The following is an 18660-nucleotide window of genomic DNA, read 5'->3' on the forward strand; positions in this document are numbered from 1 at the left end:
TTTTATATTTTTATGTATTTATTAATTTTTTAAAATATTTTTTTACAATTTTTTTACTTTTTAGATACATCTAAGTAAGGTCCATCTAAAAAAGTAAAAAAAATGTTTAAAATTTAAAAAATATTCACTAAAAACAAAAAAAATACAAAAACTAAAAAAATCAATTTTCAAAAAATTTAATTCAAAAAACTCAAAACAAACACAGTAAATATTTTTCACTGAATTAGAAAACAAGCTCCACATTCACCATTTTTTTTTTTTCTGGACATATTTCTTTCAAAAAAAAAAAAGCGTAAAACGGATATTCCTCCTATCATTAACATTAGGGTTTTGATTCGGAGCCACACACCATATATAAACAACTTTCGTCTCGCTTGCCTTGTCTGTCGCACTCATCACTGCTTTCAACTTCAGACAGAGAGAGAGAGAGAGTACATTCAGAGGACAAAGATGGAGCAGACATTCATCATGATCAAACCTGATGGTGTCCAAAGAGGCCTGGTGAGAGAGTCCTCACACTCCTATCTTTTTTTGTCTTATTTTATTTTATTTTTTTTGTCTATTAGAGGATCGATCTTTGTCTATAACTCTATATGAAGATCCCAACAACTATTTAAATTTTACTTGAATTCATGATAAAAGGTTTTGGTTGTAATGTTTGGATGCTGAGAAAAATAAGAGAATTTGATACCTTATTGCTTGTTTAACCTCTTGAAATCGCATCTCTTTCTGGCTTTCAAGTTTTCCATGTGCAATTTTGGTACTTGGTAGCTGAGAAAATGTAGCTGAAGATTAGAAAAAAGTTTTTTGATTTTTCATTGATTAGAGAATCCAGTGAAATTGTATTTTGCTTAATTGAATTGGGTTGTGTTCTTTTTTGGAAATCAAAATTATAAGTTCTCTGATATGAGAAATAAAAATTCAATTTTTTTTTTCCTCTTCCCTTTGTTTTCTCAGCATCTTTTTTTTTTTTTTTTTTTACGCTTTTTATGGATCTTTATCGGTTGTAGCCTAGATTTATGAATTCTAATGTAAAATTTTCATTTACTAAATTTGATTTTATCATTATGTTAATATGTGTTCAGGTTGGTGAGATTATTAGCAGATTTGAGAAGAAAGGTTTCTCTTTGAAAGGTAGTTTTTTTTTATCCACATCCATTCTTATTGATTTTTACTGTTTAGCCCAAAAATTTAAAAGATTATTTTTTCATGTTCTATTTTAAATTTTGTCTCTCTGTTTGCTAAATGAGAAGATGGTCAAATTTTGTCTGTCTGGTTGCTAAATGTGACCCATGAATTGTTTTTCCTCAATCCTTTGTTTTGATGTCAATGAGTGGTGACATTATTTGACAATAATCTTATTTTTTTATATTGTTGGTGTCATTTGGTATTTGGTTTTGGATTTAGGTTTGAAGCTCGTGTCTGTGGAACGTGCTTTTGCCGAAAAGCACTATGCGGATTTGTCTGCAAAACCCTTCTTCCATGGACTGGTTGAGTACATCATATCTGGTCCTGTTGTTGCAATGGTTTGGGATGGTAAGAATGTTGTGACAACAGGTCGTAAGATTATTGGAGCCACAAACCCCTCTGACTCTGCTCCTGGAACCATCCGTGGAGATTTTGCAATTGATATTGGCAGGTAACTTGCTATTACCCCATCTAGTATTTCATAGAATTATGAAAGTTGTCTTTGTTATGGTTGAGCATGGGCCAGATGGTTACTGATCAGTTTGTTCATTTTCACAACTTTATCCTGTTATCATACCGGTGGTAGTAATATAGTGCTAACCATATAATGCAGATAAGAATGTCTCAAATGTTGTTGTTATGTACATGGTTAGTGTGGTTTTGCAACAAAGGTTAACACACGCACGGCATTTGGAGGAATAGGATTAGATACAAACTAACCTGTACATCCTTTCCATACATTTGTTTTTACCATTGCGACAAATAACACCCCTTTGGACCAATCAAACCATGCCACAAAATCAACATGTACTAAACTTTGACAGTCGGTGTATCATGCTCCTGTTTCACTAGCAATTGAAGTCGTAGTGGGAACTAATACATTAAGATGTGAAATTGTTCTCTTTTTTAGGAGGTTATTGCTCCTTAAATGCCTAATGTTCGGTTTTGCTCATTTTTTTCTAAAGATATCTCAAGTCTTGGCAATCATTAAAAGGTGCTTGGTGTCAAAATTAGCAATGGTACCAAGTGACACAAAGTAGGGGGCAAAACGATGTTGATATCTAGTTCATGAAATTTTTAACTTTGTTGGTAGTTATGTTCATTTATGGCTGAAGTCAATGTACTTAACCAAAAACAATGATGCTGAGGTCAATAGCTTTAGGTACTTTTGCAGGATAACCCTTGAACATACCCTAACCCCTTTAGTTGCTCAATTGATCAATTTTAGATATTAAAATTTTGTGATAGTAACTATTAGTTTGATTGTACACTTGAGAATTTAACTTTACATAAACATTTGAAAGAAAACCCTTTTCAATGGGCTCCTCAAAAACAGGGCCATACTGATGGGGCACTATACTGTCTGGGAAAATGATCTGGTCTGTATTTTAAGAATGGTACTGCATTTTTTGGAGTACTAGAATAGGGTGATCTGCTTGAAAGTTCTCTATATTATATTATAATTTTAGCTCAATTCTATTTGTACCATTTTGGTACTGGGAATCTTACGTGGAAACATCACTTTTGGCTTGCAGGAATGTCATTCATGGGAGCGATTCAATTGAGAGTGCGAGGAAAGAGATTGCACTGTGGTTCCCAGAAGGCATTGCAGAATGGCAGAGCAGCCTTCACCATTGGATCTATGAATGAAGTTTCTTCCGAGTTGAACCTATAACTTCTCATCTCTAGCTTGTTTGGTCTAGCCTGTTTGTTACTGTTAATCTGCGTTTGGGACTTTCAAAACCTTTGATTGTGAGATTGTTTTCCTAGAACCTGAACTTGTATGGTTGATATTAGTATTTGTGCAATTGTTTCTGGTTACTTTTCACTATTTTGAAGGCAAAACGCTTCTCAGGCCATGTTTGATGTGTGGATTAGCCTGATTTGAATTATGAGTACGGGCTAAGATTGAGTAATGAGATTAATAATAGTATCTAAATTAGATTGTTTTACTAGTGTGATTATATTAAGTTGAAAATATAAAATTAATTGAATTTGTTTGTGTCTTTAATGGTGATATGAATTGCATTTTTGTAAAACAGAAACATTAGTTTTTTTTTATCATACAATTTCATGTGACAGGATTAGCAAGTTCACTACTCTTTAGGACTTTTAGTCCCAAGTAGTTCACAACGAAACATGATTGATCTGAGAACGTTACTAATTCAATTCCTATTCTCAAACCATAATTTCTCCTGCAAAGTACATGTATGGGTGTTAGTACGGCATGGGTATATGTCAATACAATAAAATTTAGAAAAAGGTATTGCCATGATTGGATACATTTGTAAAAAAATATTTATTTTTAATTTAAAATAATATCTTTGAGTTGAGTATGTGTTTTGTGTACTCAATATATATATACAGAAGTACCATACAAAGTATCCATACTCGTTACAAGTACAGCATGTTTGTAAAATTTCTATGCTTCATAACTCTTCTCAAACCAGCAATCAAACACGGCATTAGGCCAGATTGTCTAAGTTACGCTGATAATATTCTTTCCCCATCCTTCAACAATCTTGAAAACTATTTTCAAGAAAATTAAGATAAGACTCGAAATAATTGCCAATTTAGAGTCTAAGAGGAAAGCGTTTCCCCAGTGCCTGAACGAATAGGTACTCAAGTAAAAATTCAGTGTAACTGACACGTGATATTTTCATTGAATAATAAACTCTCACATGGTCAATTCAGAAAGTGCAACACAAAAGGCTTATATAGGGCATCTTCTTCTTCAAAAACCTGTAACCTAATCACACAAACACAACCCCTCCTTTTTTCTTTTGAGAAATCAAATCAGAAGATATAACATCGCTTCAAGATTATCTTGGAAAGCACAATATCATGAACAAAAAACCAAGTAGTCGAGAATACCACGAGAGAAGAGACTAAAGGAAGCAAATGTATCGGATGATGGAGGGGAAGTTTCTTACAAAAGTCATCTTTGCTCTGAATCTCACAAAAGTACTAAACTATCGTGTGAGAAGGCTGTACGAGGGTAAGTCTTCAAGCCGTGTTATGTCCTCTTGCAGAAGCTCATTTTCCAGCTGACGGCGAGTAGCTTTCATCACCGACTGCAACCAAAAGAAAAATGAGATAATGGAAATCATATTGGGAAAAAAAAAAAAATATATGCAAGGGCAGAGAATAATAGTAGGAAATTTCACTTTGAAAGTTAATGGAAAAATCATGGAAACACAAGTTTGGCATGGGGCTCAAGGTGTACTCTGGGACATTTCAAAACCTAGTAGTAAGTAACGTCACTATGAAGATTCGTCATAAACAAAATCAGACACGTTCCGATAAATATGTTCTTTAAACCCAATAAAATTCATTTTGCTTTTCTGTAGATGCAATAGCACTAGCGGGTTAAATCTTTAGCAAAATGCAGGAAAAAGCATATAGAACAAGTAATTGCAATATGTAACATGATCTCAACAATGGTTCTAACATCAAATTTAGACACACAATGTTTTAGCATTTGTATATCGCACAGGCCCAAGCTTACTGCACAAAATAAAAAACAGCACACCACAGAATAGTGCAAAAGGTCATATGAAAAAAAATGCAGGGGCAAATTTTGGTGATGGGAGGACCAGTAGGTAACATGGCTTCCTAAAATTTGTTTTTTTAAAGCATGTATTCTAAAACACATCATGAACACAGAGACTCAATGAAGAAATCATATATTTGTAATCAATGAACTCATACATTGAAGTCCATGTATGATGCATGCATGGAAAGCCATTGATGATCCATCAGCTTGAACGTGATACAGTAGAGAAGGTCAAATGCTGATTCGTTTTCTGACAAAAAAGAAAAAGAAAAGAAAATTTTTAATTAGAACCAAATACACTTGAAAAACAGATGATCAATAAACAAAACTGAATGGAAAGGGTGTAGTTAGCTCCTGTAATAAAATCCATTCAGCCCAAAAAAAATCCAGAGGCCACAAATTTATTCTCTCTTTGATGAGCAACTCCATATTGATAGAAATGTCTGAACGTTAATCAATAAAGATACGATTGGGGTCTCAAGACATGGCCTTACCTGAAAGAAACTTCAAGAAACTTGCTCCTACCATTCTTCGTGGCTTTACTACAGAGTTGAAACATAGAGTTAGCAGATGAATTGCATCAAATAAAATCAAAATCAAATATTTTCTAGAATCAGATTCCAATTAAGATGCATTAGAAGGCATGCAAAAATATGACCTACGCAAAAAGCTCCATCCCCTGCATTCTTGCGATTCATTTATCTTACATTTTCATCCAAAATTTTATGCTCTTTCCATACAAAGAAGTTTTATATGGACAGGCCAGAGACCATAATCTGGACATGACACTTATAGTTTCTCTTGGGTGAGTGGTCTTTTTGTTTACTTCTTGTGGTGTGCATTATTCTATATGTGGCCGTCATCATGATGATCAAATAATATACAAAAAATGAGTCTTGCTTCTCAAAATCCAGAGATAGTTTTTAGTTCAAAGTTGCCTCCAAAAACAAAAATACTTATACAAATGCAACAAAATTATAGAATAAACTATTTCTACCAAGTATAGAATAATCAACTTTCAACTAAATTTATAGCACAAAAAATGGTTTGTTCTCCCTGGGGGTTTGAACTGGCTGCTTTCTCAACCAATACCAAAATACAACAATGAGAAGCAAGGATGCATAACAGGAATTGACATTGGTTTCACAAAGAATCGGAAAACAAGGAAACAAAAAAAATAAGTTCCATTCAGATTGTTATTAGTTTTGAAAGTCTTCTGTTGTCCAGTTGAAGATTGACATGTTATAAATGAGAAAATAAGAAAGACCTGCTTCAAGATCAAGTATCTGAATAAGCATGAACGTGATGTTCACACCAGCAACAGCAAAAGGATATTCCCATATGGAACGATCACCTTCCTGCTTTCGAAGAAGATCCTGGAAGGATTTCTGCAGAAAATATTTGACCATTTTTACATGGATGAATTGCACCATAATCGAGATAAAAACAAAAAAAATAAAAAAATAAAATGGAGTCTGAAAAAATGTTATGCTTGATTAAAACAAAACACATACTCCCATAAATGGAGTCTGATATGGCTCAAATGAGTTGTTATATAAGTGAGCCATATATGCAATGCCTGATGAAGAAAATTTCAGCTGATTCTCAAGCAGTTAAAATTCTAAAAACATGCTCCAGTGCGCGGAAAATGAATGTGACTGATACATCTCCCATAGATGCTCAGTGAGCATATGCCTGTAACTTTCAGTATCAAAATGAATTACACAAAGGAAGCAACAGCCAATGGAAAGCAAGATGCTTCATGCGACACTTGGGCCCAACACAGAAAGGAGCACACCTCTAGTTATCAAAGTTTCTTCACAATATTTTTAATACATGAAGTCTCTTCAAATAAAATGTCTGCTTCTTCCTGACAGTTCAATTCATTGTACAATTGATTCTACACAGTAGCAACGCACATCATGCAAGCATGTTGACCAATATATAAATTATTTTCTGAACAATGAAAACTGTATATTTTTTGTAGAAATTTAATGTATAAAGAGAAATAGAGAATTGTATTATTGATTGATTGTGATGATTCTGTATTACAAGATTGATTAATTACAATTCCTATACAATCTATATATAGAAGAAAATGTGGTAGTAGGTGTAGTGGAGGTGATAGTGGGTTAGGTGAAGTGGAGTGTGTGGTGAAGTGGAGGTAGGTGAAGTGGAGTGTGTAGTGGATTAGGTTTAGTGGAGTAGGTTTAAGTGGGTGAAGTAGGTGGAGAGTAGGTGGATTTTAACAGCCCCCCGCAAACTCAAGGGGGATAGGAACTAACCAACTTGAGTTTGGAGAGAGTAACAAAACAAGAAAATACATAAAAATAAAAGAGGATAAGAGACACTGTATGGTCGTGTCAGACCATTGGTGAAGACACTGGATGGTGGTGTCATAACGTTGTAGAGGACACTGTATGGGGGTGTCATAACCATGTAGAGGACACTGTATGGTGGTGTCATAACGGTGTAGAGGACACTGGATGGCGGTGTCAGACCGATGTAGAAGACAGTTTATGGGGTCATGTCGGACCGTTGTAGAAGACAGTTTATGGGGTCATGTCGGACCGTTTGTAGAAGACAGTTTATGGGGTCATGTCGGACCGTTGTAGAAGACAGTTTATGGGGTCATGTCGGACCGTTGTAGAAGACAATGTTGTGACAGTTTACGGAGTCTTGCTGGACCCTTGTAGAAACTAACCGGAATCTATGTCGGGACAGGTTACAGAGTCTTGTCGGACCCATAAAGGAGCTAACCGGAATCAATGTCGGGACAGTTTACAGAGTCTTGTCGGACCCTTGAAAAAGCTAACCGGTATCAAATGTCGGGACAGTTTATAGAGTCTTGTCGGACCCTTGTAAAAGTGGCACCCTCAAAAGGTGTGCCCAATTTTGTCAAAAGGCGTGCCATCAAAAGGCGTGCCCAATTCATCAAAAGGTGTGCCGGACATGATGGCGAGGCACGTGGGCGCCTTGGCTTGCGTGCCCGTTTGTCGGCTGGTGGTAAGAGGCGCGCGATGCGCGTGGCTGCCTCGACTATTTAACCAAGGTTGAGGCAGAGGCTGTGCAAACCAGTCTGAAACCGCCGAAAATCCTTTGAAAAAACTCTTCCGTTTCTGAGAAAGAGATTCTGGAACACTCTGTTGCCATTCTGTCACCAACCCTTCCGAACATTACCAGTGTGAAATTGCTATTTCGCTGAAACACTTAGCAACCCAAAAACATGGCCTCTTCTTCCCGTCCAGCTACCCAGAACCTGCTCACGCTCTTTCCAGAACTGAACGAGCCCACAAGAGAAATAACTGGTGCGGTGGCCAGTGAACCTCAACCAAACACCCCGGAGTTTGCTCCGTTGAACTTTCCGATGCGGTCGGTGGAGCAAAGAATGGCAGTGCAGTCGGATGTGGAGGCCAATCAGTATACTCTGAAGGCATGTGTGGAAAGCATGACGGCGGTCACAAACTTGTCGAACCGGCTGCAGAGTAGAACAAATGAGGTGCAGCATTTAAACTCCCAGCTGGCTCTGCTCCAACGCATGTATAAGGATGCGCGAGCAGAGATAAGTGTGCTAAAGACAGAAAACAAGGAGCTGAAGCGGAAGGCCACCGTGATGTTCCGATTTGGAGGGCCTCCATATGCTGCAGTGGAGGAGCAGGGAGTGAACATGCTCAATGGAGTGGGAAACACGGAGGCAATACCGTCAAGGACCGCCCAAGACGGAGGCAAAAAGAAGAGACCTGCAGCAGAGTAGAGAAGAAAAATTCTGCCTATGGATGTGGTTTTTGTTTGTTTGTTTGTTTGTTTTTTTTTTTTTTTTTTTTTTTTTTTTTTTTTTTTGGATGTAAAATAGTGAACGGGGTTGATCCCTGAGATGAATAAAATATGGTGTGTTGTGCAAATTTGTAAATGATTTTGGGTTTTGTTTTTTTTTTTTTTTTTTTTGTTTTTTTGTGTGTGTTGGAAATGAAAAAGAAAAGATAAAAAAATAAAGAAATTGGAGTGGAGTGCAAAAGGGAAAGAGTGACGCAGCTGCGTCAGGAGAAAAAGAAAAAATGATATGAGGTTGTGCAAAAGTAATATATGATAATAAATATATACATATATATATATTATATATATAGTAAAAGAAAAGAAAGTGGAGTGGTCTTGGTGGATCACGTGAGTAACCTTTTTTTTTTTTTTTTTTAATTTATTTATTTTTTTTTTTATTTTTTTTTTATAATTGGTTTCGCAAAAAAACAGAAAGAGTGGCTGGTATATATATTATATATCTAATATATTGGAGAGTTGGGTATAAAGTTGTGTGGGTGGAGAATAAAGAAAAGAAAAGAAAGGGAATCATGTGGTTATATTCTGAATTGTTGCCTGGGTGGAGAATAAAGAAAAGAAAGGGAATCATGTGTATAATTAAAGTGGGTCTAGGGAGAGAAAGGGACCACAGAGAGAGAGAAATCGGTCAAGTGAGATTTGAGATTCACCAACTTGATCAAAGAATGTGAAGAGCGCATTACAGAGGAAAAATGGTGAGGTACCCAGTCAATCGCTGGATCAAACTTCAACTAGTGTTGCAGGCAAGTGTCGAGCTGAACATCATTACGTATACAGCTTTACTTGATGGTCTATGTGAAGAAGGGAGGATGAAGGAAGCTGGAGAAGTTTTTACAGCAATGCTGAAAGCCAAGGTAGCTCCAAACCAGCAACTCTATACTGTCCTTGTTCATGGGTATATTAAGGCAAAACAGATGGAGAATGCCACTGTTATCTTGAAAGAAATGAAAGGAAAGAGCATCGAACCAGATTTGTTGATGTATGGAACTATCATCTGGGGTCTCTGCAAACAAGACGCTTGTTGATGAGGCTGAGAACTGGTCCTTCGGTCACGTCCGAAGAAGCCCCTCCCGCCGCAGCCATTGGAAGGAGATGAGTGCTTGTTGGAGGTTTTGCTTTGGCGAGGTATGTGTAAAAAAATCTTAGCGGACTAGGTTGAGGTCCGGCGGGCGGCTAAGGTGAGGTTGCCGCCCGCCGGGGAAGCGAAAATAGTAGGTTCTAAACCTGCTCTGATACCATGTAGAAATTTAATGTATAAAGAGAAATAGAGAATTGTATTATTGATTGATTGTGATGATTCTGTATTACAAGATTGATTAATTACAATTCCTATACAATCTATATATAGAAGAAAATGTGGTAGTAGGTGTAGTGGAGGTGATAGTGGGTTAGGTGAAGTGGAGTGTGTGGTGAAGTGGAGGTAGGTGAAGTGGAGTGTGTAGTGGATTAGGTTTAGTGGAGTAGGTTTAAGTGGGTGAAGTAGGTGGAGAGTAGGTGGATTTTAACATTTTTGTCATAAAAACATTAATGCAACATTACTTATTCAATTTAACATATTTAGAATATAATTCATTTCTAGACTCAAATCAAAGTTCAAAATTCAAATCTCCAACTTCCTTTTTCAGTTAAATCATTTACAAATATCATATAGATATAGAAGACACAAATAAGTATTCATGTATGTTCTATCTCCCAATCCCCAAAATGTGTAGATACCTTCAGAATTTCAATCCTAATTTCATAGGAAGAGAGACCAATGGTTTGACCCTAGTGAACCAACCTAGCCACACATTTCCAATCCAAATTAGGTTTGTCAAGTCTTAGCCCTATCCTCATATGAACCCATAATGTTGGATTTGGATTCAATAATTTAATTCCCACATGAATCACTTTTAATTTATTTAAAAATACAACAGTTGTCATGAATATCTTATTTACTTACGAATAGAACAGTTGTCATGAATGTATTAGCTCATACGCAAAACATGCAACAGAAAAAGGAAGAAATGGGAATTTCAGATTGGGCCAGACTAGCTTATGCAAAATTATCACACAAGAGGTTTGGTAATCCACCAAGACAAAATCTAGAGAAGCAGATATAGAGTGAGGGAGGGAGGGAGCGATGGAGATTAGGAATGGCAATGGGGGGCAATGGGGTGGATATTAATTCCCCATCCCCATTCCCCTATAATAAATTTTCCCCATTCCCCATTCCCCATTCCCCATGGGTACCACCCTCCCCATTTTTTAATGGGTATGGATTTTCCCCAACCCACTTTAATCCCCATTTTTATTTTTTATATTTAATGTTAACAACCACTTTTTTTTTTTTTTTTTTTTTTTTTTTTTTTTAAGGTTCACAACAAAAACTAAATATACCTTCATTCTTTTTTCTTTCTTTTTAAATATATTTAATGTTAACAATTTTTTATTTATTTTTTATTTATTTTTTTATTTTTTTATTTTTTAAGGTTCACAACAAAAGTTAAATATACCTTCAATCTTTTTTCTTTCTTTTTTAATATATTTAATGTTAACAATTTTTTTATTTTTTTTTATTTAAGGTTCACAACAAAAGTTAAATATACCTTCAATCTTTTTTCTTTCTTTTTTAATATATTTAATGTTAACAACCTTCTTGTTTTTCTTTTGTCTTTTTTTTATAAAGGTTTTAGCTAAATATACCTTCAATCTTTTTTCTTTCTTTTTTAATATATTTAATGTTAACAACTTATTTTTTTATTTTATTTTTTATTTTTTTAAGGTTCACAACAAAAGCTAAATATACATTCAATCTTATTTTATTTTATTTGGTTCAACAACAAAATCAAATGCACATTAATTAATTAATTAAAAAGTTTGTTTTATAATAATCAAATATATAATTTTGAGAAAATCAAAAAGTTTGTTTGAAGAAAGTGTTATAAGACTCATATTAAATTGCATCAGGGCATAAACAAGGAATTGTTAGCCACAGACAATTTAGACATTAAACCATCTTTCTCTTAGCAAATTTGAACAATTCATTTTAATTTATCCAAAATCTAATTATACCTTTAACAAATCTGAACCACTCATTTTAAGATATCTATGCATTACCACACCCAATCCATCCTCCATCTTTTTCCTTTAGTCCCCCACGAATTTTGTTGTGAATCTTAAAAATTAAAAAAAAAATGGTTGTGAACCTTAAAAATAAAATAAAAAAAGATTAGAGGTATATTTAGCTTTGGTTGTGGATCTAAAAAAAAAAAATGGTTGTGAACCTGAAAAAATAAATAAATAAAAAAAAGAAAAAAGATTGAATGTATATTTAGTTTTAGTTGTGAATCTTAAAAAAAAAAAAAAAAAAAAAAATGGTTGTGAACCTGAAAAAATAAATAAATAATAATAAAAAAAAAGATTGAATGTATATTTAGTTTTAGTTGTGAATCTTAAAAAAAAAAAAAAAATGGTTGTGAACCTGAAAAAATAAATAAATAAAAAAAAGAAAAAAGATTGAATGTATATTTAGTTTTAGTTGTGAATCTTAAAAAAAAAAAAAAAAAAAAAAAAAAAATATGGGGAAATTAGTGGGTACCCATCCCCAACCCATCCCCTGTGGGTATTTAAAGAATATCACCTACCCTACCCAATGGATAAGAAAAAGAGGGGAAAACCCATGTATTTGGGTTGGGTCTCCATGGATACCCACAGGGTAGGTTATCCATTGCCATCCCTAATGGAGATCGCATAATGGAGAATTACTCGTACCGGAAAATTCCTAGCAAAATATAACAAGTTCTCCAGTGATATAAAACCACCACCCCTGCAGGAAAAATCCAAATGTTAAAGAGAGAGAGAGAGAGAGAGAGAGAGAGAGAGAGAGAGAGAGAGAGAGAGATTCTGCGTATCAAAAATAAATAAAGCAAAAGTACATAAGACCACAAGCTTAAAAAAGATCCAGAGGAAAAACAACGGAAATACTGTTGTACCTAAAGTCTGTGGATGGATCTTTTCCTTGCCAACCCATTTCTTTCCACTGTTCAGATACTAAACCACAAAACTCATCTTCCGGAAAGGAAGCATTCCACAAAGCCCTCAAGGCTTCCTACAACAGCACAACAATAGTAAAGAATGAATTCATTCTTTGAGTTTCAATATAAATAAATGAATTCAATGCATTAATTGAACAAGTTAATAGCCCATAACAATTGAAAAAAAAAAAACTTGAAAACATGCGTTTAACTCAACAAATTATAGCATTTCTGAACATTTCACTGAATTTTGAGCCAAAGAAGCACCTGGTGTTCTGGGATTGAACTATCATAAGAAACATCTATACGGTTCTGTAACCTTTGTAAGCATTCCTCCTGAAGCACCAAAGTCAAAAATAATAAGGATTTTTTAATCATTAAATCAAACCCATAAAAGGGTCGGGAAAAAATATAATAAAAACGAGCAAGGCATGAGTATCGTAAAATACTCATTCAGGCACAAGGTTTTTACTTGCTCTAGTTGTTTCTGTATGTATATTTTGAGCATACCCAGCAAGTATCATCAACACATGCCCCTATTTTTAGCAATTCTAATTGGTCATGGTCTAAGAAGCATGGACACTTTCAAGAATGTGACGTATGCATATCGTGTTCGTGTTAGACACTAACACTCTTTGGACACTTTCCCAACACATGTCCGACACTCTTCAAAACATGTCCTATTTTTTAATTTTTTTTTAAAGACCCAGACACTCTCTGGACACTTGGACGACACACATATCTATCGCTTAAACGCACAATTAAACACAGGTGAAACTATTTATAAGTTTGAACAAAACAACTTAGGCCAAGTTTGGGATATTCCCAAAAAGTCAAAAAGCCAAAAAGTTACTCAAAAAGTTAAAAAGTTAACACTATTCACCAAAAGTCAACAATTACGGCTGCACAACTCCCAATTCAAATTTTTCCCTACAAATCAATTTTTACAATTTTTTATTACACATTTTTCAATAAAAAGTCAAAAAGTTAACCCAAACATCCATATTTTCAACCTCAATTTTTTAGTCCAAAAAGACAAAAAGTGCACTTATTTAGTCTTCCCAAACTTGGCCTTAAGATACAATAATAAAACAAAAACCATATAAATTAATAAGAATTATTGTCATATTATATTTTTTATTATCTTTGAATGATATATTCATATATATATAATATATAATAAATATATAAAATTATATATTTTATGCGTGTCCCCCACATGTCGTGTCCTGCATTTTTTGAAAATTAGCATGTCGGCGTGTTCATGTTGTATCCGTGTTGCGTCGCGTGTCCATGTCCATGCTTCTTAAGTCCTAATCCAACAGAGTCTTAGAATTTTTTATTATTTGATAATTACACAAATGTGGACAACTTTTGAATATGAATTTTGAAGGGAAAAAAGATAATAGGCTAGACAATGTTGCAGTTACTAAATTCAAATTTATATTACAACTATAATGATCTTGCAGACCAATTTGGATTAATTGTAGTAACTTTGTTATTTGCTTATCGTTGATAATCCATTTTGTTCTTAACTTCAAAAGCTTATTAGAACTTTAACATCTGCTGTTAGTAATTGGTTTTTGGATCTATAATGTCTATTCACTTTTCAGTCACTGGCCGGTGCATGCCTTTCAATTATTCAATTCAATTTCTTGAGCTTGTATGATGGTATGAGTTGCACTTGCATAAATGGGTTATACAAGTTCATGACATCATCTTATTGAAAACTAGTGAAACTCCATCCAAATTTTTGTGTAGCGTTCAGCAGCTGTTCAAACAATTCTTTTTTTTTTTCTTTTTTTTTTTAAAGTTCATTTTGTAAGTAAATACTGAAGTAGGAAATAAGGGATCTCAAGAAGAACGATGGGAAATCCTACTGAAAATTGAAATAAAATAAGACTACAAAATGACATAGAAAGTAGTCAAGTTTAAAAACAAAATTTCCAGTGACACATTTATAAGAGGTTAGTACTCTAAACAACTATGGTAACAAAGACAAAACAATGATTCAGAAGATGGGAATCATACAAGTAAGCCATTTTAGATGCCCGAGTTCTCACATTGACAAACACAAACCTCTCATGGAAACCCCTTTATCATATCATACAGTCTCGTGTTATAGAGTTTAACCATTTGTCAAATGTGTACTCATCTACAAGAAAACGGTGCAAAACTAACAAATAAAGAAAAACACACAGTTATCTCCTTAAAATTTCAAAGAAAGAATTCAAAAATGATTGATGCAGGATGATATGCTGAAATAGGAAACAAATTGAAGTACTAATAATGTCATCAAAAAATCACCTCAAAAATAATTTTGGATGCTTATTTTTTGATAAGTGAAATCAATTTTGGATAAATCATTGTCATTCAACATCTACTGACTGCCAACAGATGGCATGTCATTATCCATTAAAAAAAATTAAATTAAATGTTATTTCATTAGATTTCATTTTATTTAATAAAAAATTGCTAATCACACAGGTCTAAAAGGCAATATCAAGGTGTGCAAATCATTCTTGCTATGGTTTCTGCTTCAACTTAATTCAAAATAACTTGGATATCAGGCCAATACCTAATATCATGAATAAAATATGGATATTAGGGCCAATTCATATAGTATCATGGAGAGAAATAAAGAGAATGAACATCACACAATTGCATCATTAGAATGTTTGTTACCTGGGCAGGAGTCAAATCAAATGATGGGCGAGCATCACTCTCTTTCCTTTGGACACATACACAAGAAAGACCTCTGCCAAGCCATGCTGCTGATCCTGCCACAACCTCAGCTGTAACAGAACAGAGTCATATGTCTTCAAACAAGTGAAATAACAACATATCATGACATGTTACATATCAACCAATTGACCTTTTGACAGATAAGCTCATGGTTCCATCTTTTTGAGCACATATGCTTCATGTTCAATTCTTAAGGTAAATTGTATATACAAGTCTAAACAACTCTACATAAAGTTCATAAAGTATGCTCAAAATTAACTCCAGGGGAAAAGGTAAACAGATATCAAAACTAAAATCAGCTCTATTAGATAAACTGATAACTAAGAATACAGAACATATAATCCACTAATCAGTTACTTTGTTATTCAATAACAAACTCATATACTGTTACCACATCATCTCCCCTAAAGAGGTGACTGATGAGTAATATACTAATATGCTTTGACTCATTACTAACTGTAACACGTTGAATATTATTACGAAGTAAACAATGTAGCTGAAAGAGAGAAATAAAAACAGTACGAACTAAATGAAATTTTGTTCTACCACCCAAATCATACCAACAAAAAGGAGAAAGAGAGACCAAAGTCCAAAGACAAAAAAAGAGAACAAAGTCCAAATGAGACACTATTTGCTATAAATTCATCTTCTATCCAGTGCAAATCATTCATGTAGCCATTTTTGCTGGCCCGTTTTACAAAAATAATGGAGGAAGCTAGATGAATTTGAGCTTCAACGTTGCAGAACAAACACATGAGATTCGGGAAAAAATGAATAACTAATAGAACAGAATGAATGGTTACAAAATTGATGAAATTAAAGTGGGCAAATGGCGCCAAGGAACATGACGTATAACCTAAGAAGCACGAACATAGACATGAACACGTGACACGATACGGATACGCCGACACATTGATTTTCAAAAAATACAAGACAAGATATGTAGGGGACACGTACGAAATATATAATTTTATATATTTATTATATATTATATACATGAATATATCATTCAAAGATAATAAAAAAAAATGTAATATAACACTTATTTTATAAATTTACATTTTTTTTTAATTATTGTATCTCAAGTTTTTTAGTTCAAACTTATAATTAGCTTCATGTGTGTCTAATCGGTGGACATGTGCATTTAAGCAATAGACATGAGTGTTTGAAGAGTGTCCTGATCTAAAAAAGCATTTTAAAAGATAGGACACGTTTTGACAAGTGTTGGGAAGTGTCCAACGGATGTCGTTGTTTGACACGGACACGACATGGATACATATACCACCTTCGTAGAAGTGTCCATGCTTAGAGGGATCCACACTAATAATTGAAAATTAAAGAAAAGGATGTACTGGACAAAGACCCTCCTTCCCTGACCCGACAAAAAGAAAAGGAGGGGGGGGGGGGTGTTTGTGTGAATCAAAATTCACCTAATATGAGTGTTGTCAATATCTTACGATTCACCATACATATCTTACAACACAATTATACACTACGCAATTAAAAAAAAACTATACATGATTTGTATCACAATTTGACAACTATTCAAGCACTGGCTATCATGTATCATGAAATGTGTAACCAATATGTCTTCCAACGTAAACATGAACTCCCTGGAACATCACCAGTTTAACCCAAAATACACGATTTTGCTTGATAATAATACCTCACAAAACATATATATATAACAATAATCATAATAAAATAATGACAGCAAACTTGACAACTCATTAGTCTCACAGGATCTGCTCAACTAACAACAAAAATCAGTTCAATGTACTGCCGAGTCCCCTCATTGTCTAAATTTCCCAAAAATCAAAACAAAAGCGTTGAGTTGTTTGCATACTTGTGTTAAATACACTCATATCATATATGAAAGATTTTTTATTTTTTATTTTTTTAAATTGAGACAAAATTCAAGGAGACATTAATAGCTGCAAGCAGCTCGCTCACTCACCACAAATATCAATGCAAGTAGGCATGAATCTTATATGAACTAATTTCAATCGACAGATCCGAACTTGTATAAATCATTCCTGAGAGAGAGAGAGAGAGAGAGAGAGAGAGAGAGAGAGAGAGAGAGAGAATAGAGACAGAGAGGTGCCAAAAATTAGTGTTTTATAGGTATAATAATAACTAGTTCACAGAATATACCAGAAGTTGAATGGCAGGTGTTGCCTTGCGAAATTCTCCTAACAGCTACAAATGAACCTCCTCGATCATCCATGTCGGCCTTCAAAATCAACTAAAACGCCATTCCAATTGAACAACTCCTTCAAATTTTAACACAAAAAAACAGAGCAAACGACAACACACTTCCAATTTCCCCTACTACACAGCTCACCAAGCTCTCTCTCTCTCTCGAAAATGTAGTGATTTGATCACAAAACAGCAATAACTGATTCAAAATACCAGAGATTCAGAACGAGGAATTATTATGCTTCTTCGAACCAAATGTATCGACAGAAAAAAAAAATGGATCAAACGAACGCTGTCTCGTCGATCCCGAACTAGTTCTTGAAATAGCAGAACAGGTTCTTGAAGAGAATGTGCGATTTTATTCGTAGAGAAGGGGTAGGGATTCAAGATCTGCTACGACACCAACGCCATGAGAGGCCTCTCTCTCTCTCTCTACATGTATATATATACAGAGATTTTCTCTCTCTATATGTATATGTTGTTGGATTTCTTCTTCTCTCTGGAGGAGGAGGGAGGGAATATATGCTGGGATGGCTGTTGCGGCCGTTTGAAGGGAAAGAGAGAGAGAGAGAGAGGGGGGGTAAATATAAAAAAATATAAAAAAAAGGTGGGTATTATTTGATGTATTGATATAGATATGAATATGAATATGAGCGATTATAAAAAATTAATACTTTAGATTCTAAAAAATGGTTGACGTCGATTACTCCTGATTGATGTGGATTACATGCATGTATTTTATTTTTTTTATTTTTTTCATCTCTCATACTAGTGTATTGGTCGTGGGAATTCTGTTTTGTACGAATCTGTATCAAAATTCTTAGGTTATAGGCACATGTTTAAAAAGAGTTTATTGTATATATTTTTAATTATGTTATTTTTTTAACTATAATATTTTTTTAATTGTGATACTATCTATATCTCAAAATATATTTAGTTATAACAAGAAAATTAATTATAACTCAAAAAATATAAAATTATAATATTTTATTCTTTAATTATAAGGTGCATATAGTACGTATTTTTCAGAAAAAGTGTGTACTATAATACTACCGTAGTTTAATTGAGAAATAGAAACCTCAATTGCATTTTTAATTATTTTTATTTATTTATGTATTTGTAACA

At 34.0% G+C, this 18660-nt stretch overlaps 2 protein-coding genes across 3 annotated transcripts; one reads left to right on the plus strand and one right to left on the minus strand.

Annotated features, from left to right (window-relative positions):
* Positions 1-205: 205 nt before the first annotated feature.
* Positions 206-3140, plus strand: LOC114292832 (nucleoside diphosphate kinase 1). Its single transcript, XM_028236852.2, has 4 exons — positions 206-501; positions 1086-1134; positions 1408-1639; positions 2724-3140. Exons 1-4 carry the CDS (start codon positions 451-453, stop codon positions 2836-2838), a joined length of 447 nt encoding a protein of 148 aa, XP_028092653.1. The 5' UTR covers positions 206-450; the 3' UTR covers positions 2839-3140.
* Positions 3141-3821: 681 nt separating this feature from the next.
* Positions 3822-18144, minus strand: LOC114292831 (uncharacterized). 2 transcript variants are annotated; one of them, XM_028236851.2, is made up of 10 exons: positions 17491-18133; positions 17294-17372; positions 15277-15386; positions 12859-12927; positions 12550-12665; positions 12329-12383; positions 6012-6132; positions 5239-5286; positions 4900-4994; positions 3822-4262 (listed from the first exon to the last, which is right to left on the minus strand). In XM_028236851.2, the coding sequence occupies exons 2-10, from the start codon at positions 17316-17318 to the stop codon at positions 4161-4163; spliced, it is 741 nt and encodes a 246-aa protein (XP_028092652.2). In that variant the 5' UTR covers positions 17319-17372; positions 17491-18133; the 3' UTR covers positions 3822-4160. The 2 variants fall into 2 exon arrangements, with proteins under 2 accessions (XP_028092652.2, XP_028092651.2); XM_028236850.2 differs by lacking the exon at positions 17294-17372 and having other exon boundaries at positions 17491-18144.
* Positions 18145-18660: the final 516 nt, after the last annotated feature.

This window comes from Camellia sinensis, chromosome 2 (genome assembly GCF_055761805.1).
Source record: "Camellia sinensis isolate YWXY chromosome 2, ASM5576180v1, whole genome shotgun sequence".
In the NCBI taxonomy this organism is placed as follows: Eukaryota; Viridiplantae; Streptophyta; class Magnoliopsida; order Ericales; family Theaceae; genus Camellia; species Camellia sinensis.